This window comes from Rattus norvegicus, chromosome 3 (assembly GCF_021556685.1).
Source record: "Rattus norvegicus strain SHRSP/BbbUtx chromosome 3, alternate assembly SHRSP_T2T, whole genome shotgun sequence".
Classification (NCBI taxonomy): domain Eukaryota; kingdom Metazoa; phylum Chordata; class Mammalia; order Rodentia; family Muridae; genus Rattus; species Rattus norvegicus.
Genome location: NC_141536.1, coordinates 149,981,966 through 150,007,254, shown reverse-complemented (window position 1 = coordinate 150,007,254; position 25,289 = coordinate 149,981,966). Strand labels below are relative to the sequence as shown.

General features: G+C 44.9%; 1 protein-coding gene across 16 annotated transcripts in view; it reads left to right on the top strand.

Moving 5' to 3' along the window:
* Positions 1 to 24,112, top strand: part of Ptprt (protein tyrosine phosphatase, receptor type, T) — a 1,095,890-nt gene extending 1,071,778 nt beyond the window's left edge. For 14 of the 16 annotated variants that reach the window (XM_087653463.1, XM_087653459.1, XM_087653462.1 and 11 more), the window contains 4 exons: positions 11,560 to 11,685; positions 12,529 to 12,692; positions 15,672 to 15,807; positions 16,674 to 24,110. In XM_087653463.1, coding sequence (XP_087509589.1) covers positions 11,560 to 11,685; positions 12,529 to 12,692; positions 15,672 to 15,807; positions 16,674 to 16,727 — 480 coding nt within the window. In that variant the 3' untranslated portion in view covers positions 16,728 to 24,110. 16 annotated transcript variants of the gene reach the window in all.
* The last annotated feature ends 1,177 nt before the right edge of the window (positions 24,113 to 25,289 follow it).

Below are 25,289 nucleotides of genomic sequence, written 5' to 3'. Positions count from 1 at the left end.
ACTAAAGCACTGATAGAGTCAGGGTATTGTTTGTTAAGTGATAGGATCCTTTCCATCAATGAAAATTTCATGTGAACCCAGTGAATGAAGCAAAAGTAAGTAGCCAGGGTCTGGGCATGTTAAAGCAGGAGGTGGGGACCCAGAACACCACCCACGCTGGCCATTCATCTGTTCCTCACAGCTCTTGGCTAGTCAGCTACCTGAGTCCCTTTGTGGTATCCAGCCCAGAGGCTCCAGCATAACTAGAAAGCCTTTGCAATCCATGGGGATGGTCCCAAGGTTTCTAACTTGTGTTACGGAGTGGAATCTAGGACCAAAGAACAGACACAGAGATCAGAGACTGGAGGAAAGTGTGACTTACGTTCAGAGACTGAAGCAGGGAGATCTGAACAGTGGAAGCAGCTTGAAGGAGAACTCGGGCTAGATGTGAAATCATTTCCAGTGTGACGTCCACACAGCTCCGGGCACAGCTGCATGTGAACGTGGGCGAGGAGTCACAGATGGTGGCAGGTGGCTTGTCTGGGTGATCAGGCATCCAGGAAGCACCTGGCCAAAATGGAAATGCAGGAAGGTGGGAGGGGCCAGCATGGGCAGGAGTAGAGCAGGGGTGTCGGGTAAAACGAGTATGTGTTGGAATGTGCCCACGAGATGTATCCAGAAGAGGTTTCCTCTAGTCACACAACCCATATTTGTTGAGCATCTGCTACAGCTATTTGCTGGAAGCTATTCTAGGTTCTTGGAATGTATCGGCGAACAACACAGACAAGGTGAAATGAGAATACGCCTGGGTCCCGTGCTCTCTCTATTCTAAAGGGGAGAGACTAACCATAAACAACAAATGCTCTATAAGGAATTCAACCACATATTGAAACACGATGACAAGGAAGCATACGTGAATATTTTAAAACTGGGTTGGGGCGCAGATGTACTAGGGTAGTCAAGGAAGGACTTGAGAATATGTGAACCCAGAGTCGAAAGAGACTAGAGAGCAAGCCACATGTCCCTCCCAGGGAACAGTGTCTTGGGCAGAGGGAAGAGTGTGTCCAGGTTCTGTGCCATGGGTGACCTTAGTCACCATGGGGAGAGCTTGGGACTTCACTCTGTGAAGGATAGGGAGACACAGACACACATGGCAGGAGAGTGATGTGATTTGACTTTTAAAAGAATCTCTTTGTCTTCTGTGTTGAGAGTAGATTCTTGGTGGAGGGAGAGGATAGTGGTTGCTCATAATAAAAGCAGAAAATACACGGAGTGGCAAAAAGAACGGTCAGGCACAGGTGATGGTGGCTTGAGCTGACTAGTAATATGGTATAGAGTCTACATGTATCCCAAATGTAGGAAGACAAAACATGCTGGCTAAATATAGGAAGCAAAGGATGACATCAAATTGGGGGCCTAAAGGGCAAAGGGTTGGGGAGAGAAATAACAGCAGAAAATAAGGTAACTCTCCATAGAAGAGATTTCTAGAAAGTTCTAGAATCAGCAGTGATCACCACCTGCTCTACTGTTTGGATAAGTAAGGTAACTCACCTTTATAAAGTGCAAGCAAAGGAGGGGGGAACCTATAAAAGCCTGTTTGCACTCCTTAATGCAAGTGACCAGCATCCGGGAAGCTCTGGGTTCAAATCCCAGCAGAAAGATGAAGGTCTGTTTGCTTTTCTTTTTAACCCCTCCACCCCCCCCCTTTTTTTTTTACAATTGAAGCTTGGGAACAGAATGAAAATTGTGAAGAAGCTTACTTTGGGACCTATAATATCAAGGTCGCTGACTCTAGCTCACTCTTTTAAAGAGTAGTCCTTGGTGAATGATAGATCTTTTAGCCCCAGATGTTGGCACAGCCTTTGAAAACCAAGTTTCTGAATGTAAAAACATCAGGCTCAGAAGCAGCCCAAGATTGGCTGCTATACACAGCTGGCAAGCATCCCCTGAAACTGGCAGATGAGTAGAGCACTTATTGATATAAATATCACCACAGCAGCTGGGTGCCTTGCAAAAATAAACAGCGATAAAGCATGAGCATCAGAAAGGCAGACTTTGGCACCTGGCGGGGCGGGCCTTTGAAGCGGTATGAGCATCCGCCTGCTGGCATCCTTCTGCCAAGACAGCCCTACATGTGGGCCAGGCCAGCAAGGTGGACGGGTCTGCTTAGGGCCTAAGCAGCTCTCAGTTGCTGCCAAGAGAACTAACAGCTCATCCTGTGGTTTGACTGTGAACGCCTCTTGGAGGTTGGTCAAGCTACAGATGGGATGCAGGGAGATATTGCTAAGGAGAAGATGCGAGCTCCCAGAAGTCTTCATTTCCTTGTACTGCTGTGGAAATCGGCTCTAAATCATATGCTCCTCCTTTGAATGGGCCATCTGCAGCCACACTATTGTTTTTCAAAGCAGCTACTAATCAGAATTGTGATCCAATTCTGGTTGATAAAAATTCTCAAACCTCTGCCTTCAGCCCCTGGAGTTGTTTCTAACTCGTTGACTCTGGGAAGGAACTTGCTGGATAAAAGTTCTTGCTTTGGAAGCAGGAAGACCAGAGTTCGTATCCCCAGAATCATGTAGAGCCAGCTGCAGTAGTACGACCCCAACATTCCTACCCAAAAACAGGAAGCGGAGACAGGAAAATCCCCGGAAGCTTGTGAGCCTGGCGTATTCATGTGACCAACAAACTCCCTGTCCCAGCCAAGGTGAGAGATGAGGAACAGCACCAGAGACTGCGCTCTGACCTCCACACACACATACCTGTCTCCCACTTCCCCTCAAGCACCCCACACATCGGTGTGCACACATACACACTACACACAGACATTTAAAAAAATTTTATTATACTTAAATTGTTCCTATATGAGTATGTCAGTCTGTCTGTCTGTCTTTCTCTGTCTCTGTCTGAACACATGTATCATGGCTCACATGTGGAAAATCAGAGTATAACCTGTAGAAGGCATCTGACCTTCTACTGTGTTAGTCCCAAGGATCAATCTTAAGTCATCAGGTTTGTTGGAAACTTTTATCGGTTCAGCCAACTCACCAGTCTAAATAATAAAAAAATTAAATAAATAAAAATCAATAATAATAATAATAATAATAATAATGGCTCTGAAGCCCCATGGTCAACTAAGCAAGTCAAAGTCTTAGACACAACACCCACCATGGTTTCCGAAGGCCCATAATAAGAGACCTTGCAAGAAAAGCCTTTTATCATTTTTATAGGCCCATGACCAAACCATAGAACACAGGAAGAGGGCATAAGGAAGAAACCTGTCGCTGCTTGGGTGTGTTCATTTTGAATACTTAATCTCTATCTGGTAGTAGCAGTGGTGGGAAAGTTAGGAACCTTCAGGAGGTGGCACCTTCCTGGAGAAAGTGCCTTCCTAAGAGCCTTGACATTTTGATCTGTGTCCCCTTCATTTTCTACTTCCTGACTGCATCATGCATGTGGCCGGCTGCCTCCTATGCCTGTGGTTTCATGCCCTCCCTTCCAAATTAATCCCTCAAATTGTGTCTTGTTTGGGGAGTTTGTAGCTATGATAAGGAAAGTCCTCCTGTGGGGCCCTGACATACTCACGCTATGTAGTGTTTAGAAAGTTTGGGGATTGTCTGTAAAAGGAGTAGGTTCTCTCTCAACCTACAAGGACTCAACACACAGTATCAAGTAGGTGAGTGGTTTGAGTTGGAGAAATAGTGTCTCGATCAGAACCTGAAGGAAGCAGGATGCTGAGCAGCAAGAAGAAAAAGGTTTCACTTCATCAGCTTGAGTGGCTTCCAGTGCAGAGGGAGGCTCTCAAAGGCCTTGCCAGTCATTCGTTCATCAATGTACATTTATTGAGAGCTTATCATGGGCCAGGCACAGACCTAAACACAACAGAAGACCAAAGAGGTACCAAAACCTGTGGGTCCCCATGAGGCACATGTTGTGGAAAAGGAATGAATCAGTTGCACGCTCTTTGACCAAATGTAAACTCTCCCTCAGTTGAAATCAGCTCAGCTGAACCTTACTTAAGTTCAGCAAGAACAGAGCAAACCAATGGTAGAGATGTATTGTTGGGGGTCAACATATCACAGTGATCTCAAGATCTCTGATGGTAGGGAGACAGTAAGAATGGCTACTTATCAACCTGGGATCAGATTTGGGGATCAATGAGACCCAACCTCAGTTCCCTTATCCCCACATTAATGAATACTCATGTTTCCAGTTTCCTTGAAGGTTAGATTGTCTCAGAATATTGGTAATTTCTTCTTATCATGCTTGTTCCTAATACTAGAGAATATCCTTTATCTTGTTCAGATCTAAGAGATTTTGCATTTCACGTTGCCTTTCCACAGTTCTCATGCTTCCCTCCTTGGGTATCACAGTGAGGTACTTTTCTTTTATTGTTCCATGGGCATTACTATCTCGGTAAGCTGCAGTTCTGTAGACCATGTGCAGATGTGACATAATGGCACGCTCTAATCTGAACTCAAAGCCAGAGACTTGGGGTCCTGCATTCTAGACAACAAAAAAAAAAAAAAAATCCTCCTTCCCCTTTCAAACCCTTTAGATACAGTTCTATGAACTTTCCTGCTAACTTTGTAGACTCTGCTCTTTAGACCACTACTTCCTTGGTCTAAAGGAAGATCTAGAGGTTCCTTGTAGATCTAGAGGTTAAGGCCCAAGCAAAGAAAGTCGTGTCAACAAGCACAGTTGACCCATCATGACCTTTTGTCCATGACCTTCTCCTACCGGGGGTGATGTCCTTACTAGTTAAAGACATATCTCCAGGCCCTGGTGTCTGGTCATCATCACAGGAGACAAAGGCATTTCCTTACCATAGAGCGAAAGCTCACAGCTGATACAGAAGTTCAGTTGCCCAGTTGTCAGACCTGATTATTGAAAGCCTAAGATCAGGCAATGCAAAGCCATGAGGAAAGGCAGAAAATGGATGGGTCTATATGAGTCTATAGGAGCCAATGACTGTGGTGGGTTTCCATGCAGATGGAAACTTCCCAAGGTGAGGGGGGCAAATACCCCCTTCTCAAGGGAGAGCAAGGTGACATTTCAGAAATGTGTTTGCTGTCATTAGGTCCGCAAAATAAATATCCGGAACTGATTTGTCTGTTTGACCACTACTTGAGGAAGCACAGCCTAGCAGATCAGGCAAATGCACAAGGTACCGACTTCTGCACCTCAGCCACCTCAGGCCTGACTTTCTAAGGCTCTATGTCCTTAGCTCCCCAGAAGAGTGGAGGTGATACTGGAACAGGAGCTCAGGGTCCTTCAATCTGATGCTCATGTGAACATTTTTTCTAAGTCCCTGGTGTATTACTTTTCCCACCGTGATGAGCTGTACTCTTAAACTGTGACTCAGCAAAAGATCCTTTTTCCCCTTAAGTTTCTTTGGTCAGGATATTTTACTACAGAACAGAAAAGTATATAAGCTAAACCCCATCCCCCAAATGTGTGCCCTTTTCTACAAAATTCAACTCTATCGCTCTCTCTGTGGTGCCTCTCTTTAAAACTTTCCCATAGTTTGCTTCACGCATTTCTTGCTCCTGTCAGTAATGCCCTAAACCCTCCCCCTTCCTTCCCTGGAGAAAATTCAGCTTTGGCTATCATAAGGGTAAGTGTCCATGCACCGTGCAAAAACCACATTCTCACTTAGGGCTGTGGGAGGTCGAGGTGTGTGGATGTCTTCTGATCACCTTCTAGGGTGTTTCTTTCTGTGTCCCCTGTAACTTTCACCCCATACTCCCACAGCCTCTCCTCTTTAACTGGCCACAGTGCCAAAGCCAATTATGTAATTCAATAGAATCTATTTAAAGAAATGTTATAATCACTACCCAGAATGTTAACACCAACTCAGGTGACTCTATTACAGTTCTCTACTTAAATTCTACTGAATTCATTTCACTGTCAGGTGACCCAGGGTTAATCCTTCCCCCACCCCCACCCCCACCCCCACCCCCACCCTGGAAGATCACAGGAATCTTGCTAACTAGAGTCATTCATTTCTGATGTTGTGAAATTACCTGCCCTTTCCTACTTATCAAAGGATTTTTAATTAACAAAAGGCATAACTAAACTGTACCAAAATATACTTTAAAATTGTTTTTTTTTCTAAAAATAGACACATCTGCTAGCTTTCATTCAACTATCAGAGCATGTTTAATATCTCGGTGACTAACAACCTTTCAGATTTCAAGATGTTTAATGAAGGAGGCTAGCTCTGCCTTTGTCACATTTCATGCCTGAATTTGCAACAGCCCCTACACACACACACACACACACACACACACACACACACACACAGACATTTTTTCATGTCCTTAACATTGATGGAGATCACTGGGTGTCACAATGTATACAGCAGCTGATTCAACACCATCTACACTGCCTGCTTGACTTTTGCTGGGTTTAACTCGTCCACAGGCTACAGAAGTCCCTCTGCTTTCTGGGAAGAAGTGTGAGCATTTCTAAATTATCAGCCACAACAAGGCTGGCTTCTCTCCTAGACACAATCGTGGGCCCTACCTATGCGTATCTGCAGTGATGAGGCCCTCCCTTCCGGCAGCTCCACCCTCCCTAGACCGTGGGGAAGAAGAATGGCAGAGAAGAACATGTCCAAACTACAGACTTTTAATCAACCCATTTGAGAACACAGAGGTGTGTGTGTGTGTGTGTGTGTGTGTGTGTGTGTGTGTGTGTGTGTGTACAAGTACATGGCAAGGTCAGAAGTCAATGCTGGATGCCTTTATCACTCTCCACTTCACTGTTTTGTTTGTTCATTCGTTTGTTTATTTGTTTTGAGACAGGGCTCCTCAGTAAACTTTAGGCTCATCACACACACACACACACACACTCAACATACACATACATACTGATAGTAATAAACAAAAATTAAAAGGAAGAAATAGAAGGTACTTTACACAGTAACTCCAATTCATTTACTTCCCTATCCCCCCACCCCCGACCAAAATACTGGTTGATTTTCCAAGTCTCTCTTGAGAAAACCTCACATGCAGAATGGTTAGTTCCTCTGACTACAGCGATGCCTGTATCCACAGCCACCCCGAGCTGACTCTTTAGGAATTTTTGCAATAAAAGCAAGCCTTTGGGTATTAATCCCAAAAATAAACTTTTGAAATGATTAAAACTGAAAAAAATTAAAACCTTTCCCCTTTTCCATGTTGTCTTATGGACACAATGCTGTCCAACAGGAATAGCTCATGTGCCTGGATTCTCACTGGGGACATCCCCATGAGAGGACACAATGATATGCATACCCCCTCGTGATACACTGTAGGAATGAAGAGACTTGGACAAGTTACCAAGAGCAAAAGTACAAAATGGAATTCTAGTTTTTCATTTTTATGGGCGTAAATCTAAAATAGAGGTCATTGAAACTAGGAAAGAGACAATGAAGAAGGGGGGTTTGAGGACCACATGAATGACAGAATGCAGGTGACCTGTAGGCAAGAAGGAGGACTGTTGTGGGAGGAGATCAGAGGGAGGAAGGAGACAGGGAGGAGAGCAGAGGAAAATGGGAGAGGAGGAGGCGTAACAGAACAAGTTATATCTGAAAATGTAGACGGCAAAGGAACCTGTTACTTCTTTCTTTGCTGAATCAGCACAGCAAGTAACCAGTTTCTTCCTAGTGTTTTCACTTAGTTTTTCTTGCTCCTGACTCTTCCTCTCCAATCCGCAATTCCCTATCTCCTCCCAGCCCCCTTCCTAGCTTCCGTTCCAGTGTTCTGTGTCATGTGTATTCTGTTACCCTCTTCACTCCGTTTCATAAGCCTTTTTCCATCTTTCTCCATCTCCTGGACCCTTTCTAGCTTCCTGACCTCTTACTCAACACACACACACAGACATACACACACACACACACACACACACACACACACACACACACACACACACACACAAATAGAAACAAATAAAAATTAAAAAGAAAGATATCAAATGTATTTTCATTGTGAGCCCTAATGAATTTATTTCCCGAGTTTTTCTATGCTTTATACTCAGGCCAAAATGGCAGCTTCCAGTCAAATGGAGCCATGCATTTGGACACAAAGATGGTCTTAAGCTAAACCGAAAAGACATTTTTGCTGATGAAAACCATCTGCCAGTCTGGAAGGGTTGCTGGGAATGGAGCGCTTGACTTCTCCGCTCTGCCTCCTATTTCCTGTTTCAAGATCATGCAGTGTGCCGGGCTATGAGGAGACCCAGACCCTGATGATCCCTGGCAGCTCAGATGCACATCTGCTCACACATTGCCCAGGCGGATGGCACCCACTGCTGCAGTTGTGGTCTCACAAATTAGGGAACCCGAGTGAAAGTGCGGCACTCATTTCGTATTGGAAGGGTCCTGCACCCTTTTCTAGCCCTCTGGGCATTATGGGAAAGTGACCTGGAAAATCAAATGCAGAGAAGAGTCCTAAAATATAGGACTCTTGTTTGAGGCATAGTAGAACCTATTAGCTTGAGAAATTGGTCTGGAAATCTTATTAAAAGAGACAAATCATTCCACATTCTCCTCAGGCTGAAAATATTGGGGGTAATGGACTCTCCCCTGTGCCTCGGATCCATACACCTCGTGTCAGGATCACAGCCGAACTCTGGAAAGGCTAAATTCAATGCAGGCAATAAAAGCAATTATTTTTTTTAAATGGGAAGTTCTGATTAATTCCGGTTTCTCCGGCCAGCCACAGACTTATCGGGACCAGTCCCTCATTACTGTGAAGGGTACAAGGCAGAAGGGCCAGTGGCAAAGAGAAATGAAGTTCAAACTGTAGATGTGTCTCTACTGCACAGTTAGGCAGCGGAAGACTGTCCAGTATAGAGGCCCTGCGATCAGCCCTCCTCCCCCATCCCCATATTCACATCATTCCTCGATAGGCTTAATTAACCCCTGATGCAGAGCTTACACGAGCAGAGGACCAATACCTTGTGAAACTCTACCTTGTGAGTCTTTGTTACTTGACAAGATATTCAACTTGAGAATTTTTGACTTTATGGTGTTCTGTAAATGATACATACTTGATAGGAGCTATGGAGATTTTGATTTGCGTGTCTTCCTTGGGCTGATGATATGCAGTACTCTCTAGGGATGCTTCAGCAGTGGCAGTAAGTTGGAGATCCCAGGCACCCGGAATCCTGCAGGGAAACAACTAGCCCTTGACAGTATGCAGTACTTCATCAGAAAGCTGGGAGAGCCTGTAGGTTATGTGTGCCAAATGCCTTTTTGTACAGCCTTGGGGGTTGAGCAGAGGGCCTCCTGCATGGAAGGCAAGTGTTCTACCACTGATCTATATTCCCCGTTCTGAATTCATTTTCTACCTTGGTGATGTCATCAGCCAATGATACGTTTGTGGAGCTGCAACCAACCCTACCATAAGCCGTAATATGTGAACGATAATAACCGCACAATGCCAATAACTATTCTACAATTGAACTATAAATGCAATAATGTCCTGCAATGCCAACTAGATATTCATTTCATGGCTGATGCTGTACTAAGGGATTTATTCTCCTGAACTATCTCCTTTATCCCCCAAATACAGAAAGAGATGGCAAAGATTGGCATGAAAGGCTAGACAGAAAGTATCGTAGGCCTCTGTCTAAACTGCTCAGTCCTGCAGCTATAGCACTGTGCAGCAGGATTCATAATCAACAGACAGGTTAACTTATAAGTGTCAATTAAACTTTAATTAAGAAGAAATCTTGTGGGCTAGAGAGATGGCTCAGTGGTTAAGAACACTGGCTGCTCTTCCAGAGGTCCTGAGTTCAATTGTCAGCAACCACTTGGTGTCTCACAACCATCTGTAGCGGGATCTGGTGCCTTCATTTGGCAAGCAGGCATATATGTAGGCATAATGCTATATACATAATAAATAAATAAAAATCTTTTTTAAAAATTGTTTCTCCGGGGCTGGGGATTTAGCTCAGTGGTAGAGCGCTTGCCTAGGAAGCGCAAGGCCCTGGGTTCGGTCCCCAGCTCCGAAAAAAAAAGAACCAAAAAAAAAAATTGTTTCTCATTTGGCTATTAGGCCATAGCTGCCAACCACAGCTAAAGTTAAATGATGGTATCCCTAGGTGAGAACTTCTGGTTTCCACTGGTAAGAAGGCAGGGGACTCGATGGCTCCCTGTGGCACACCCCTTGTCTTATTCTTTCTTAACATTCTCGTTCTGGAGGGAGGAGAGAATAAAAGGCATCATGCCATGTGAGTCCCCAGGGTGAATTAACAGTTCACTATGAGCAGCAAAGGAGGGAGCAATTCTTCCTTCCCAGGAAACCCCTGCCTCAAAGAAGGCCAGCACGATCATGGGTCACCTCTCCCAATACCTACAAGCTGGCATGGGCCATGGCAGACCTCACCCTGTGAGAAGCTCAGTGCAGAACTGCTGCTAGAAGCTTTGGTTGGACTTTATGAGCATTAACTATGCCTACCTAGTAACTCCCAGGTCACCTTTCTATCACATGGCCTCTCTCCAGGCACCAAAAGTGCCCAGTTGTCATCCCCCTGTGAAAAATCCATCCCAAATCCAAGACAATACCTAGGCAGGGTCCATCTCAAGTCTCCTCAGAGACCAGAAAGCATGCTTTGCCCCTCCATAGACACTCGGACTCATCACCAAACAAATCAAAAGACACATAGGAATGAGGTAGCCATCATCCTTGATATTGCACATAAACCAAAGACCTACTGTGCTCTGAGACTAGGGCTCCTCAATCTCTCCAGTGCTGCATTAGATTGACAGAATTCTCAAGGAGTATTCTATATATTATGGTATGCATAGCTGCATCCTAGCCTGTGCTCAAAAGCTGTTCCCATGGCTATGATGAACAAAACTGACTTCAGACACTGAGGGATGGGAACCAATGGCCTCTAGCTGTGAGACACCGTCTTAGAGTAAGCAGTGACTCTGGCTTTGGGCTCTAAGCTCCGTGTGTAGTTCCTGAGTCCAGAAATGTTGGGAAGACGGTCAACAAGCTCTCTTGGTAGCCAGTGAATGTTCTTATGGTACAAGAGAGATGTGTTTATCCTTAGTTTACACATGAGAGCAGAGGTCTGGGTGATAAAACCCATATACATTAGAGCTTGGATTTGGAGCCAAGACTGTCAGATGCCAAACCCTATACTTTGTAAAAACAACTAGTCTGAATATGACTGGGAACAGTCACTGTAGACTTCTCTGGAATGTTGCCGTGATTGTGGTAAAATGGAAACCAGATTGTGCCTGCCCTTCACTTGTAGGTCCTAAAATCCTGACAGCAACATTGACAGGTAGATGTTCTTCTCCCCATTTGAAAGATGAGAAGACTGGGGTCTAGAATATCAAGACATAGTTTGAAGTCAGCATAGCAAATATTTTTTAAGCCTGCCTCTTTGTTCAAAGCTTTAACATTTTACACCAAAGAAGTTCGACCTGTAGCTCAATAGGAAAGCTATATACAGTTTGCCTCCTAAGACTGGACTTTCCTGGTCACGTGTCCTGCTCATAACAAGAAAGGCTCAGTGATAAAGAGCATTTAACATGCCCCCTTCATTGCCCTCAGTCTTTAGTGACCTCTTGTTTTGCTTCAGCTCTGTATGCAGTACTGGCCCGAGAAGACCTCTGGGTGTTATGGTCCCATCCAGGTGGAGTTCGTCTCTGCAGACATTGATGAGGACATCATCCACAGAATCTTCCGTATCTGTAACATGGCTCGGGTGAGTACAGAGACACCGTGGCTCACTGTTCCCCTTCTTTGCAGAACAGATGGAGATGGCTGGGAGAGGATCCCACTAAGCCCGCCAAGAGTCTGTGTTACTCACTCCTGATAAGAGCTCTTCCTTGGGGAAGTGGTGCCTTTGCCGATTCCAAAGCCAGCGATGGCTCCAGCACAGATAGAGGCACAGAGCCCCATCCAGCCTGCCAGCTGCCTGTTTCCTGACACGCTAGCAACCATGTAGACAAAACTCCTCAGACATGAGCTCTTCCCCATGCTGGCACACCACTCTGGTACCCTTCAGTTGGGTTTTATGAGCTTTGGACAAGGTCCTACAAACACTGACATGGAAAAAATAATTAGCCGCTTTCAAAGGGATAGTTACTGGTTAAATACTGGGTAGGAGAGGGCACAATAAAAACCCATGAAACAATGGCCAAGTATTGCCGTCTACTGAGAACCTAGAGAAATGGTCCTGAGTCACTACCCTTGGAGTTTACTATCAAGTAGAAACATGACATAAATTGTAACAAATGAGCTTCAGAGAGAAGGGCTTCCACTTAGTAGAACAAAAAAAAAAAAAAGCATTGCTAAAAAAAAAGGAACATCAGAATGAGTTTGAAGACTGACAGGAGTTTTCAAGGTACAGAGAAAGTTAGGCAGTGTACACAGAGGTACAACATTAGGTATAGGGACACTCTGAGCCCATGGTGGCATAGCTGAAACCCCCCTCAATCTGACTTCTGCTCTGTTACAGCCCCCCTCCACCCCCAGTCAAAATGTGAAAGGCTTATATCCTCAGGTGCCCCCAACAGAGCAGCCCTAACCAACACTCTCTTCTCAGCCACAGGACGGTTACCGTATTGTCCAGCACCTCCAGTACATTGGCTGGCCTGCATACCGAGACACACCGCCCTCCAAGCGCTCTCTGCTCAAAGCGGTCCGACGGCTGGAGAAATGGCAGGAGCAATATGATGGAAGAGAGGGTCGCACTGTGGTCCACTGCCTGTGAGTGCTGCTGGAGCTGGAGGGATGGGTGACTGCATGTCTGGAGGTGCTGCTGGGAGCACAGCCAGTCTGAGGCACATCTAGTAGTAGTTCATCTCAACGCCCCTTATACCTCATTGCTAATACACCCAAAGGGATTGGAATCCACTAATGAACTGAGATGCCGGTTTTCTAAACTACGATTGCCTGACTCGCTGCTGAAACAGAATGTAGTAGGCAGACTGCTTCCCTGTGCTTCCAACACAGAAACGAGTTCTATACTCTGAAAGCAGGTATATGCATCATCCTGCTAGGCATAAGAAAGCTTGGGATAAAGCGGGTCCTGTTGACCAGAGTACCCTTGTGTTATTTCCTGAAGGAGAAGGCAAAGGTCAGCATTAGCTTAGCTTAGTTAAGCCAGGCATTTAAAACGAATCATTTCATCCCATCCGTGAGGCAGAGGCTAGCATTTTGCAGTAAGAAAACTGAAAGCACAGGGAACCACGCTAGATGCAAAAGGGACTTGGTTGGAATCCACCAGACTGTGAGCTAGCGTGCTGTCTACTGTCTCACATGCTGTCTACTGTCTCACGCTGTGTCTAAGAAGAGGGAGGGTGGGGTTGGGGATTTAGCTCAGCGGTAGAGCGCTTGCCTAGGAAGCGCAAGGCCCTGGGTTTGGTCCCCAGCTCCGAAAAAAAGAACCAAAAAAAAAAGAAGAAGAGGGAGGGTGGGGAGGAGCGTTCAGGATGAGGATCTTCCGGACAGGGTGAGAACCTCTTGGACTTGCTCTTTGTGTCAGCCTCCTGGGATACGCCCTACCTTGTGCTTAGTAGAAACAGGGACCCAGAGCATGAGGGGACGATACTACTGCAGTAGATGGCTTTTCAGGACCCTGGAATCTGTGTCTTCCTGTGGGGTCAAGACCAATTACTGGGATGATCTTTGCTTCCTGGCTTAGGATAGCAACTATGGAAAACAAAGAACTTAATTATATGACCTTTGGTTTCCCCATCTGCCTACTGAATACAGTAGATTATGCTTAGACCTTGTGGTGCTGAGGCATAAAGCATTTAGAAAAGAGTAATGTGGGCTGGAGAGATGGCTCAGCTGTTAAAGGCTAGGCTCACAACCAAAAATATAAGAAAAGAGTAATGTATCTGCCAACAGCGAGATTTAAAACTGCCACAGCAGAAGATATAGATATGTAAGTATAATTTCTTAAGAGCAGATGTCATAGAGTCTACCATGAAGAAGGGTTCTATGTAGAGTTCAGACCCATCGAACGTCTGCAGCCATAAGAGACTTCCACAGGATATTAGAACTACAGCTGTCGACTTCGTAGAGAATCGTTTGCAGGGAAGAAACCAAGAGGCCCTTCCTCTTTAAAAATGTTGTATTGCAGAAAATATGAATCAAACTCATGTCTTTTTGTCAGGATAGGTCTTTCTGGAATGAGTGGAAGCATTAATTACCTTTCACTGACCTCAGAGTTGACCTGTCTTTTACAAAGCCGCTAATTGTTCACTTGCTTCCAGATAGGTGCTTCATACATGTCAGGGAGGTCAGAACTTAGAGCAGGTTAAACACACATGTGCACACTCGGGGCTGAAAAACTGCCACCTATGGAAACTTCTCTTTAAGGAGACAGACATGCCCAGCCTCCAGATATTGTGTGCTGTGCCTTCTCAGGGTGATGAGCGGCATCCGACATGCCAAGCTGTCTCTAACTATACCTCAGGACTGCTTCCAACCCTGACTCCCTCCAGTTCTCTCCCACATATTATATGCCTCCTCATTACCACAGCACAACATCCATTCCTCAGGACTCCATAAAGTCCTGAGATGACACATCCTCTCACTTTGTCCTCTTGGTCCTTGTGTTCTTATTTCAAAAGATACTGAACCCTCCTTGCTAGGAAGGCTTCCTATTATGTCCTAGCCTATGAGGGAGGGGTAGTTTGTTTGTTTGATTGGGGGACTTAGTTGCTTTCACCCCTGTCCCTTCTACTCTAGCCAACCAGGATAAGTGTGTCAGTCTACCAATAGGGACCTGGGCATCCTTGGGGGCCCCAGGCATCATGATAGTCACTAAACTTCAGGTACCCACCAGTTAAGAGAGGATAATTTCCTATACTTGATCCATCTGGTCGTTAAGTTTCCTGTGGCTGAAACATCTGGGAGATTGACTAGTGCTTTAGTGTCTGTCCAGATGTTCTTTAGACACGGACCATTACATGAAATCATCAGCTGCCTTTGGCAGCAAGCCCAGGAGTTCAGAATCAGGTAGGTTCCTGAAGACACTTGTTTCTGTGTGAATAATTTACAGAGCTTCCAAAAGAAGGAACAACTGAGGAATGGCCATTCCAAGAACATGCATTCCTTACACCTAAGACAAGTAAGATCCTATTTAAAGAAGATTTACAAGGGGAGCCATGGAATCGGTCTGGTATTACAGAAATCCTGAGCCAGTGCCTCAGGACTACAGCCTGAAGTCAGGCTAGCCCAAGACTCATTGATTATTGTTTTCTTTATTAGAAGATAGGAAAAAATATTAATAAAACCACCTAGTAATGTCCACTGTTTTCATTGGATGTCTAGTAGACCCAGGGTATCCTTTTGGGTATGGATGTAAGTACTACATGTACAAAGACATAATACCACCATACCCTGAGAATATAGATCAGTGTGCCTAGACTAAACATAAAATGCTCAAAGAGCCAAAAAAAAAAATCAGTGTAACTAAACCCCCAAAAGTCATATAATCTAATCTCGTAACTAGGTAAACGGGGAACTCAGAACTCTGACTAAGAAATGACTTTCCCCAAATCAAAAGAGATTCACAGCCCCAGTGGGATTTCAACCAAAACCCATGGCTCGGACTAAAATCTGCATGGCTGCCTGACCACCCTAAGTCCTTGCTCCTACAATGTTGCTTGAGGACCGACATTTGTCTGAGTTGGGGTCCTGGCAATTTGGCTCACCTGTTTCTTCTGTGTTTAGAAACGGGGGAGGCCGCAGCGGAACCTTCTGTGCTATCTGCAGCGTGTGCGAGATGATCCAACAGCAGAACATCATCGACGTGTTCCACATCGTGAAGACCCTCCGCAACAACAAATCCAACATGGTGGAGACGCTGGTGAGCATCCAGGAACCACTGGCCAACATCCAAAGTCTTCAGGGTTTCTGGACCTGAAAAACGGAACTGAACATAGGCTACACCTTCAATAACTGGGTCTCATTTGAATACCTATAGCCCATGTCCTGGTTTCTTTCCAACCCTAGCAATTTCTCTTTCCTGCAGGGCAATCTAAATATTAATCCCAGTCCACCTACTTTGTTTTACTTTCTGCCTGCTCCCTAAGAAAATGTCGTTAATTCAGACTTCAAGGAAGGATTCTGGAATAGTAGTTTGTGAATTATGTTTTCAATTCAGCCCGAGCCTATTCGAATTCACTTATGCTAATATTTTTACAAGATCAGGTATTAAACTAGGGTGCTTCGGATAAAGGATAGCAAAGCTAGTAAGAAGGCAGAGCCCAGATGTGAAGACCTGCTCTAATGATGGAGATGACCCATACAAGGAACTTGACTATAAGTCTTTAAAATGGGTGATAGGGTCTTACATGGAATGTGGCTCAAAGGTTGGTAGACTGAACATCACCTGGGAGATAGTGAGGGATGCGGAATCTTGAGCTCCATCCCAAGCAGACTGAGTCAGGATCAGCGCATACCCCTATGTGTTCTGGACAAAGCTTATAGTCTGAGAAGCCTTAGTGTAGGATAAAGTAACTGAAAGGGCGTGATCTCAGTTGGGAGTTCTGGGAAGTATAAGTAGGATACACATTAGTCAGGATATTGAAGGATGTTCAGACATGGGATATGGGTAATTTCTACTTGAGTTTTAGAGTGTGTATAGATAAGGTTTTCTCCAAATCTGCAACTCTAATCTAATGCATTCTTTTCTTTTCTCTCTCTCTCCTCTTATCCTTCTCCTCCTTGCAGGAACAGTATAAATTTGTATATGAGGTGGCACTGGAATATTTAAGTTCTTTTTAGACTGATTGGATGGGGAACCCGCCAGAGTTCAGAGGTCGCTGCAGCTGCCCCTCTTTTTCTGTGACTGACAATGACTGGTCTCAGGAGCTCCAAGGTGACCCACCTGCCCAGCTCCAGGAAGAAGACTGGTTGTGTCATGCTCGGCAGAAGGCCCTGCAGCTTCTGGGGGGGTCTGTAGCTGTGGGACTTGCCTTCTACACCTGACAGCATCAGGCCCACAGAATGCTACCCACAAGCAAGGCCCTGGACTTCCGATTCCCAGACCCCTTGCTTTTGTTTGTTCTGAGTTTGTTACTCTCATGGCAAGCTGACCGTGCAGGTGCTGGAGTATGGGGAGCTGGTCAGCCTTTCCTTACCATCCTTAGGAGCACTGGGGGTGGAAGTTCCTCTCCATGCTATCTTGCAAAAGCATAGTTTGAGGGATCACTGAGTTATTGGTTCCTACAGTCTCCCACTGGGGACTCTGGCATGAGGCACCTGCCAATCTGGATCAGTGCGACTTCTGGATGCCCCCTAGACCCAGCAGGAAGCCTTCTCATCTTATATCTAACCAGTGCTGAGTTTGACTCACTTCCGCCATCCCCAGCCAGGCCTTGACCTTCTGTAATCGCCTGGCCAACCTGCTGTGTCTGCATCACACTTCAGCAAAGGTTTCCTTTGCTTTTCCATAGTCTGTAGGGGGAGGAGGGCTCACAGGAAATGTTACAGTACCTCTTCAATCTTTGTAGAAAGGGCTGCTCTCCTGGGGCAGGGCTCTTGCTGACCTGTACTAGATGGCACTTTCTGCGAGAAAGACAAACAAGAAAAGCTTTGAGTATTTTCCCAGGTACATGTGAAAAGAAACTCTTATAAGAGTCTAAAAGCCTGTATTCTCTTATGTCAAAAAAGAAAACAAAAGGAAAGAAAAGGACAGGATGGGAGTTTGAATTGTGGCTGTAAGATAACTCTCTTGGATTTATATTTCCTGGCCATACCCTTGAACAGTCCCACTGTAGGATAACACAGTCATTGAACAAATGAAATGGGACCCCTGGGATTCGGTCCCTGGTTTGGGGGTGGGGAAATACAGCAACACCTTTATAATTTGTCTCTCCAAATTTCAACTCTTTCCAAAAAAAAAAAAAAATCCAGCAGCCATTTTGAAATTGGTTACTGGGGCCCCAGCTTGGTTTATAATATAATAAGTAGGTTTAGGCCTGGGGCCGAGTCTTGCTCAGAGCATGAATAAATTAAGGGAAGGGAGAGAACATTTGTGGAGTGTTTCCTGCAAGCCAAGTGCCATGCTTACCACATGCTTCCCTGTGACATCTCACATAGTCAGTAGCACCCCTAGGGACCCCTAGAGAATGCTCTCATCATCTCCATTTGGTAACTGAAGAAACCCGAGCACCCTCTTCAGTGATGGAATTCTGGGTTCTGAAGGCAGGTAATGGCAGGAAAACCTTCCTACCATTTTTCTCATGCTTTCTTGGCCAAGCAATTATTTTTATGAAACCGAAATAAGGCTAGAAACTTCAGAGCAGACAGAGAAGTCCATGAGTAGAAATTTAATTCTTTCTTTCTGATACCAGTTCTTCTTGGTAGCCCAAACTTTCAGATATATTTTATTAACTCATTCCCAGGTCCCCAGGAAAGCTAGTCTTACCTAATTTTATCATTGCTAAAAACAATTCTCATGCTCCCTCCGGCTACAAGGCAGCCAGCCTGGGAAGCTCTGCAGCCTGGGCTGAGCCACATTATCTGACAGCCTTAATAGCCAGGAGTCTAGGAAGGTCTATCTTGCAGACTGATCCAGTCGAGGAGTATGAGGGACACAGAATCCAATAAGGTGCACATCTTGGCCTTCGGGCCCGCTGTATTGTAGGGAAGCTGAGACACCTTGTAACAGTTGGAACATACAAGCATTCAGTAAGCATAAATGGGAGAGTGACTTGCTCTGCCTAGAGCTTCCTAGGCAACATCCATTCCAGTCGCGTGTCAACAGATAGAAAAGAAGGAAAAAGGAAATTCAAGCCGAGGGGGTCAACATGCACAATGGTGAAGACAAGTGAGAAGGTATCTGCAGGGACAGATGGTGGCAGGTCAGACCAGATAGAAGGTAGCAAGGCAGGGATGGTAGCAGGAAGGTAGCCAGAGCCAGGGAGGAAATGTAAAGGCCACAGTCACTGCCCTGCAGCAACAGGAAGCTGGCAGAGTTCAATGGTTATGCACTCAGCTTAGTTTTGGAGAAGGCTCTCTCTGGACCATCAGGACAGCCTCTTTTCCTTTCATCAGACACTGTGAAAACATCCCCTCAGTGTGTGCTTTTAATATGTTGTGTGTGTGTGTGTGTGTGTGTGTGTGTGTGTGTGTGTGTATGCTCATTATTTTGTTGCTGGAACAAAATATGGAGTGAATCATGAGATGGAACTCTTGTGTATAACCCAGCATCTCTGTTCTACCATGGAGCAGGGTCAACGACCTTGACCTCTAAGCCTACAAGGACAGGATATGAAAGGAAATCAGGCAGCCAGCTCCCATTTGTGTGAACCCAGGAACTGCCTAGAAGTCTAAGAACACCAGAGTTGATCAAGGAAGGCTCTCACTTTGGTGGTTCAAAAGGAACGTGTCAAAGAAAAGGCAAGCAAAGGAATCCCATGAGTAACTATTCTCCTTTGATGGGCCTCTTCCCAGGTATATTTGAGCATAGCCCCAGGCCCCACTGGTCCTTCTGGGTTCCTATGGCTCTAGTCTCCTATCACTGAATGGACTTCCCTGTAGCCTTCAGGAGTCTGTAGCATAGCCATAGCCATTCAGCCTGCCGCATGCTATTTCTTCAGGTCTTAGCCAATTCCAACAGAGAGGGAGTGGAGGGGAGAGGATAAACTACAAATCCTAGGATTCATTCTGCTGAGGAAGGAGCTGAAGAGCTGACAGATAAAGATGACAGTGGTCACTGTCCTTATGAATAGTGAGAAATTAAAGAATAATTCCAGGGGAAAGGAAATATATGAAAATTCAGGCCATGCTGGGGGAAGTCACCAAGGGCTAATTCATACCTTATTTTCTCACAATCCAAGTATTCTTAGAGAAAGTGGTCTTAAAACAGTGCATACAAGAAGAAAGTAGGGAAATGACAGTCTTCAGATCCCTGTGGAGGACATGCAGAAGACCTTTGATGACATAGGAAATGGTCCTAAGGAATTTAGATGATATTTTCCCCAAGAAATCTCCCAAGAAAACCCACCTTCCAAGCGTCTTTTCTCAGCCAACCTACTTATAGGATGGGCTCATTTTGACAGGAGCAAATGAAGGTTGTCAAAGTGAATCCTCACTTAGGTACTGTCTTCCTGTTGGTCTCCAGTGGAACCCAAAGGGAGAAGGGAGAAGGTATAAATGAGATACTGTGAACTGCCCCACTTAGGTGTGTTTATGGCCTAGATGGCTTCAGGTCAGATCACAGCTACATCTCAACCTTGTGTTCTTTTACCCCTACTGATATGATTACCATAGATGAGGTATGGGCCTGTGAGCTTCTAGACAGCCACAGCAGGCCCCTCTTATAGGAATGGAAGAGTCTGCTTGCTTCAGGTGTTTCTCAGTGGGAGCGTTAGCAATTAAAGACCAGCCATCTGTCACCTACTCCATGGAACTACTGTTCCAGTGCTGTGGACTCTAAAACATGAGCTCCCTCTTCCACATTCTTGAAATACTTGTGATTATGGCCAGCACTATTTTAATGGTGAGTAAATGGATCCAGAGGAAGAACGCACTCGCCCAGTTAAGCAAACTTGACCTGGTTTTCTGACCACAGAGACAAAATTCTCCCACCATAGTATCTGAGATTTTTTTTCCCCACAAGATTACTCTTAGCAACAGAGAAAAGAGCAAAACTAATGACTCAGTAGATATCAGTAAAGCCCAGTGCAGACAATGATAAGTTTCAAATTCCTCTGGAGCCTCACGTTTTACATCCATGATCTATTTAGATTCCATTTTCTAATTTATTCTTAGTAGTTTAAATATGTCTGCATAAATCTATTTTGAAATCTGTGCTTTATCTCATGCTTCTCTCTGATTGATCTTAGGGAATATCTCTGACCAAGGCATAATGTCTAGCCAAGTTCCTCCTCCTGAGGTCAATTCTAAGCTCACGTTCACGTTCACACCAACTTACATTCCCTTGGGCACATGTGTTGCTATGGAGGTATCCTGACTGTACTGCTCCTGAGGCTTAGCTTAGGGAGGTTTCCACAATGTACCCACTAACAGACTAGAAGAATAACTTACCTGGATGGCACGGTAAAGGTTGAGTCCCCAAAACCCTAGGAGCAAAGGAGAAGAAGCCAGGTGCAGATTTACTCAGAAGATCCACGAATGCTGAACAATGTCTCTATAGATTTCTATGGCTTCTGATGTGGGAAAATCTTAGGACACACGTGATGAATCTTAAACACCCTTCCCTTCACATGGCTCGACACAAGCCCTGGCTTCCTGTAGCATTCAGCACTCCAGACAGGTACTACTAAGAAGTGCAGACTACTCTGGCTTGGTACCCCAGGGTGAGTAGGATAAGAACTTGCCGTTTGTCTTGAACTCTGACTTTACCATTTCTGGAATGTAAAATGTCAGGCTGAACACGGCACGGAAAAGGAAACATACACACAACCTCTTTGGCCAGGTTTAAAGGGGTTAATCTGAAAGGCTAGGGCAGGGAAACAAGAATTCAAATTGAAACTCAACGTTTACTCAGAAACAAGGATGCTTATGGAGTGACTGTTGATCTCAGTAATAAATGCTATGGGGAAAGTTTAAAGAAAGCCACCCCTCTTTAGCCTGTAGCTGGCCACCCCTGCCAACCAAACAGGCCTTCGGGACCAAGCTAAAGCATGCTCAATACTGTAGAAGATATGTCTAGATCCAATACTAAACATGCTGATCCTATACCACAAGGTCAATGAATTATTCTGAGCCAAGATCCCTAAGAATGAGTCGCCAACCCAAACTAAAAGACAAGTCAAATGATAAAACAGAAATAGCAGTGTCCTCTCTAAGCCTTGATTTGCCTTTCTTTGCAATTGACCAGTCAACGTGAGGGCCTCTATAGCATCCTGCCAGTTCCAACTCACAGCCAAATAGAACAGAAAAATAGGGGAAATTCAGCCACAGACAACCGGGACTCAATCTTGTTTGCATACTGCTCTGTACAGGTTTCCTGTGTGAGGTTGTCCCTAGATACCTCTCAAAAACTATGAAACGCAGAGGCCTCCCTTTACTGACTGTGGAGTCACCTTTGAAATTCTACCCTTCCAGAAAGAGAGAGAGAGAGAGAGAGAGAGAGAGAGAGAGGGGTGGACAGTAGAAAGTTGGGGAGGAAGAGAATAGTTCTAAATCGTGTTTTCTCTGACATATTTTAGAGTCATGGAGCTGATATCCTCGGAAACACAGCACAAATGTCTCTGACATATTTGCATACGAATAAGCTCTTTCAGTTTCTTGGTAACCACAGATAGATTTTTGTATGACAGTAGCTATGTAAATGTATTGTGGAGACCAAGAACCATTTCTTGACTATCCCTGCCAACCTCTAGATGAGGTGGAAAAGCTCTTAAAGGGGCCACATTCACCCCTGAAATCCATTCATATTAGTGTCCAACAGGTGGAGTCAGTACCCACATTCATACCCTGCCCCAGACCTGGCATCACTTTATCTAGCATGGATACACCTAAAAGCTTAGTAGTGGTGCACTGCAGCTGGTACAGAGGATGGGCAAGAATTGGGTGGGGAGACAACCTACTAGAAAGGACTTCGGAAGGTGCTTAACCATGGGGCTTCCTTCTAGATCTGAGAGCCACTCTAGGTGGTAAAATGCTGACCCTGGTTCTTTGTTGGAATGTTTAGAGAATGACGTGTAGGAGTCTTAGAATACTGGACAGCAAAGTGATGGACTGAGACCTGGGCATTCAGGGGATCTAATGTAGGTTGTGATTCTTCAGTGAGACCCATTTCTAGGGCTTCCATGAGCAGAATTGGAACAGTCTAGAAAAAACTTAAGTCTCCTAGAGGCACAGGCAGAAGACTGGCATCCATCGTCATCTTAAGCCTGTGGATGATAAGACAGAGTCGAGCATAGTTTTGCTACCGTGGTTACTCCTATGAGTGGTGCTAAGGTGGATGAGGAAACTTAGTACCTGTAAGAAAGAGCTGACTGCTGGGCAGGAAGCTGCCTGTTTGAGTAGCTGCCCAGCAGACATCAGGCATCCCCATCTCCTGGCCTATGTGAAGAAGCAGCACAGCTGAGGTAGACTTCAGGCCTCTCTCACTTTTAGTGGATGAGTCTTTGAACATGAAAGTCACATTTGAACTGGTACCTCCAAACTGCAAGCCAAGTCGGTAGGTCGTGCTTGGTTTGTGAGGCGGTAGTCCTCTGTTTTCCTAAACAAATCATCTCCTTATATCAATCAAAAAGCAGCTTCATCTGCATCTCCTAGCCTTATCCAGGATAGTTAGCACCAGTCACAGGAAGCAGCTCCTTGTCCATACATGTGATGCTTAGTGCCATAACTGACAAGGGCAGCCAATGCCCACACTCACTGGCCATCAGGGCCCTCAATGACAGACAGAACCAATAAACATCCAGGCAGGAGTCAAAACAAGCCTTCACTTCATGTTATCTCCAAAGTTTCATTCAGCCCTCACTCAAGGTCTGTAGGAAAAGATTTCAAAAGCACAGTGATTCTGTTGACACCTGATCACAATCGTTCCCAGTACATATATTTTATCACCAACTGGTTCTTGGGCTAGCCGAAGTTAGCCTAGGCTAACTCATATTTGTAATCAGGCTCAAAAATCATATTCTATCTTTTCTCCTCACTCTAACTCCCGGTAGTCAATTAAAGGTACAGTTCCCATGGCTACTGGATACTGTACTGGTACAGCTCTCCAGGACCTCTCATGGCATTCCCAGTCTACACTAGGGAATCTGACATTTTCATTTCCCAGTGGCATATGATGTCACATGAGACCCAAGTATCCGCACTACCCGAAGTCTCCACAAATTCCAATGGCCTGCACTTGTACAGTTTGGGTTTTTGATAGATAAAGCACGTATGAGAAGAGAAAACAAAATAAATCAACTTCAGCAGAAAGAAAGCCAGCACTGTGCTGTCAATGTTTTTTTTTTTCCCTTTCCCTTTTTATTTCCAGTTCTAGCTTCAAAAAGCAGAAGGTAAATAATGTCAGGTCAATGAATATCAGATATATTTTTTGACTGTACATTAAAGTGACGTGTAATCTTTTTACACCTGCAAGTCCATCTTATTTATTCTTGTAAATGTTCCCTGACAATGTTTGTAATATGGCTGTGTTTAAAAGAAATCTATACAATAAAGCTGTGACCCTGAGATTCATGTTTTCCTAAGATATTTACACTCGTGTCTTCCTGGGAATGAGGGGCGATGAAGAAGAATAGAGATTGAAGTCCAAGAATTAAAGCTACTCCTATCAGCTAGGTTTCTTCTTATTCGTTTACTTCATCTTCCCAACCATGAGACAAGATATGCATACTATTTCCTCTTCGAAGATGAGAAAATGGGTTCAGAAATATCGGGACTTTCCCATAAGTATACACTGAACTGGTAAAAGGTATCAAAAGCAGTGTGTCCATGAGTGTGGTTCATAATACTGGCATTAGAATCAATGGGACATTGGCTAAGCATAAATTTTAAAATATTTGTGTCTCTCTGTATGTGTGTGCTCTGTGTGTGCATGCATGGATACCTATTTGTGTGTGCACATGTGTGTGTATGTTCCCATGCTATGGTGCACATGTCAAGGTCAGAGGACAACTTCAGGCGTCAACCTTCACTTTTTACCTTGTTTAAGATATAGTCTCTTGTTCTTCACCCCTGCAAGTACCAGGAGAGCTGGCCCAATGGCCTCCAGAGACTCTCTTGTCTCCAACTCCCACTCATCATCGGCCCACTGAGATATCATCCATGCATTTCTGTATCCAGATGTTTGTGGGTTCTGGGCATCCACATTGAGGTCCTCAAACTTTTCATGGCAAGTGCTTTTACCCACTGAGTCATCTTCCTAGTCCTGCACACACATTTTCAAACTCCTATAACATCAAAACTTCAGGATCTGTCCACTAAGAGACTAGTCGTGTGTGTCAGCTAGCTATTGCGACATGAATGACATCAGTGCAGCAGCAGCAGCAACAACCACAAAATCCCTCAGTGAAACAAGCCTCATTCAGTTAATACTCAGCTGGGTTCTCTATTGTGTTCATTGTTCTGGTGCTCCGCTGAAGCCCGGTGCATTGGCTGGTATGACCATGTACCTTGAACCTCTTATCTGCCTCCCGAAATCTGATCATATGCCTCACATGGTGGTGACAGGTGCATGAGAAAGTGTGACTGTGTGTTCTGACCAGCCTTCGCTTGAAAGAAACATGCACACAGCACCCCATGAACAAAGTTAGCTCAATGAAATACTTAGAATCGGGAATATGGGTTTCTTCCACTTAGTATAGGTCTCTCTTGTCAATTTTCCCAAAGAGTCTTGTGGTCAGGCATCCT